The sequence below is a fragment of the Nannobrachium achirus genome (genome assembly GCF_963921795.1).
Source record: "Nannobrachium achirus genome assembly, chromosome: 2".
Taxonomy (NCBI): Eukaryota; Metazoa; Chordata; class Actinopteri; order Myctophiformes; family Myctophidae; genus Nannobrachium; species Nannobrachium achirus.
The window spans coordinates 32,351,529-32,354,301 of NC_137811.1; the positions used below are offsets into that span (position 1 = coordinate 32,351,529).

A 2,773-nucleotide genomic window follows, 5' to 3' on the forward strand; every position below is an offset into this window, starting at 1 on the left:
CTGGTGAGGTCAGACTTTGTGTGATGCGTAGGTTATCTCCATATATGGAGATTCAACATTCCAGGCAATGCTCTCTTCCCTGGTGAGAATTGACCCTTTATATAGGGCTTGTTTGTGTATTGTATGACATCACGCCACATCATCAGCTGTGGACTCTGTGATGTCATCGTATCTCCATATATGGCCATCTCCGTATATGGAGATATAAGTCGTCCATGCCCAAGTTTGGGCTGGTGAGGTCAGACTTTGTGTGATGCGTAGGTTATCTCCATATATGGAGATTCAACATTCCAGGTGTAACTATGGCTACCCGTATGACGTGAGAGGTGAAGGTTGTCATATTTGTGGAGATAAGCGACCAACGGTCGCTTATCTCCCGATTAGGGAGTCTTACTGGTTGGTAAAACAAACTTTTGGCCTATTTGTGGAGATAAGCGACCAACGGTCGCTTATCTCCCGATTAGGGAGTCTTACTGGTATCAAAACCTCCACCGGCCGTCCGTCCCTGAGTCACACGTGTGACGTGACACGTGTGACGTCACACTTTTGCCCTGCTCATATCTCCGCATCACTCTGACATCACAGAGTCCACAGCTGATATCACTCTGACATCACAGAGTCCACAGCTGATGATGTGGCGTGATGTCATACAATACACAAACAAGCCCTATATAAAGGGGCAATTCTCACCAGGGATGAGCATAAAAGGGAGATAGCCGGTCAGTAGCTCAAAGCACTGTGATCGAGAACTAGGTCCTGTAAGAGATAGCATATTTATCATTGACCATGTTTGCGGCGAGGCTGACATGTGTGAGGACTCTCCCAGTGATGGCTGGGCTGCGTCCCATGTTGACACACAGTGGCACCCCGTTGGCCCAGAAGGCTTGTCCACCTCTGCTAAAGCCTCATCAGGGTTTTGCCACAAAGGTCAGGGCTGGCTTCGGTCGGGGGAAGACCCTCAAAGATCAGTTCAAAGAAGCAGTATTCGTACCAGCCTCGGACACTGCCATTAAGATTGATAGCATGGGCAGAATGATACTGGCTGGGGGTGCAGCTACAGGCCTTGGCGCTCTGTGTTACTATGGACTGGGCATGTCTAATGAGGTCGGTGCCATTGAGAAAGCAGTGTTCTGGCCCCAGCACGTCAAGGACAGAATCCACTCCACCTACATGTATTTAGCGGGCAGCGTTGGCATGACGGCCTTGTCGGCCGTTGCAGTGAGCAGGTCCCCAGCTCTCATGGGTCTGATGATGAGAGTCTCCTTGCTCTCAATTGGAGCTAGTTTGGCTGTCCAGATCGGAGCTGCCATGTTGGTCCAATCCATTTCATACGAGGAGAGTCCCATGCTTAAACACCTTGCCTGGATGTCCCACGCAGGTGTTCTGGGTGCCGTCCTCGCCCCCCTCACCCTCCTGGGAGGACCCCTGCTGATGAGGGCCGCTTGGTGCACGGCGGGCGTCGTGGGTGGCCTCTCTACGGTGGCCATGTGTGCCCCGAGTGAGGGGTTCCTCTACATGGGCGGGCCGCTGGGTGTTGGTTTGGGAGTGGTCTTCACCTCTACCCTTGGATCCATCTTCCTGCCCCCCACCACAGCGCTTGGAGCTGGCCTCTACTCGGTGGCCGTCTACGGGGGTCTGCTGTTATTCAGCGCTTGCCTCCTGTACGATACACAGAAGGTCATCAAGGGAGCAGAGACCTACCCCCTCTATGGTGTCCAGGAATACGACCCCATCAATGCTAGCATGCATATTTACTTGGACACTTTGCATATCTTCTGGAGGCTGGCGATGATTCTGGCAGATGGTGACAGGAGGAGGAAATAGATGTCACTCGTCCCACCACAAGTCCCCTTTCACCAGGGATCGTGCAGAGAATGTTAGAGAGGCAGGGGCTGACATTTCTAAAAGGGCCTTTTGGTGAAAATATTGAAAATAGCAGACCTCCAAGCTCACAACGCGTCGCGCTGCGACACGTTGTGAGCTTGGAGGTCGGCTATTATCGATGCTTGATTTCTACACAGAAGAAAATTATTTCAACATAAGATGCTGCACTCAAGTCCAGGAGAGTTTGGACAAGGACATTCACTTGAATGTTGTCTTCAGGTATGGCATGGAAAGTGGGCATTTGCATTTCTTTTACCATAGTAAAAACTGCATTCATGGTCTGTAGAGGGCACTTTTTACAGACGGATTAAACAGACATCCCAACTTTGAGATCAACATTTCCTGTGCACGCGCGCCCGTTCTCGCGCGTGCGCGTGAAAAAATATTGTTTTTTCGTGGACTTTACTAATTTTTCTCCGGTTAAAAATGGTTAAAAACTGTTAAAAACGGTTCTGCACGGCGGCCGAACCATTTTAGGCTTAATATAATCGGGTTAATTTATAGCATGATGTATTTCTTACCTATTTGGGAGAAAGTTCTGTCACTATCACAGTGAGACACACACAACAGCCTGCCCGCAGGCTGCCGTGCGTCGCACAGGCAGCAAGATTGACAGTTTGACGACAAATGAGAACACATTTATTTGCATCGCGGGTCGCAGATCCGGTTCTAGACCGGATCCAGGCGGATATGGCTAGCATTTGCGGGAGCGGCCGGGATTTCCGGGAGGTTCGGTGCCACTCGCGGGTGTCCGGTAGAGCTGGGATACCCGACCGAAATCCGACGGGACCCGACAAGCCCGACGGGCTCGGGCTCGGGTCGGACGCATTTTCACAATTAATTGTCGGACGTCGATTCGGGTCGGACATAATTTTGATTCATAGAAAAT

The 2,773-nt window shown here is 50.9% G+C and overlaps 1 protein-coding gene across 1 annotated transcript; it reads left to right on the top strand.

The window, feature by feature from the left end:
- Positions 1–786: 786 nt before the first annotated feature.
- Positions 787–1,824, top strand: LOC308301685 (growth hormone-inducible transmembrane protein-like; the record flags this gene model as incomplete). The annotated part of the gene is made up of 1 exon (XM_080745757.1): positions 787–1,824. The coding sequence occupies one exon, from the start codon at positions 787–789 to the stop codon at positions 1,822–1,824; it is 1,038 nt and encodes a 345-aa protein (XP_080601883.1).
- Positions 1,825–2,773: the final 949 nt, after the last annotated feature.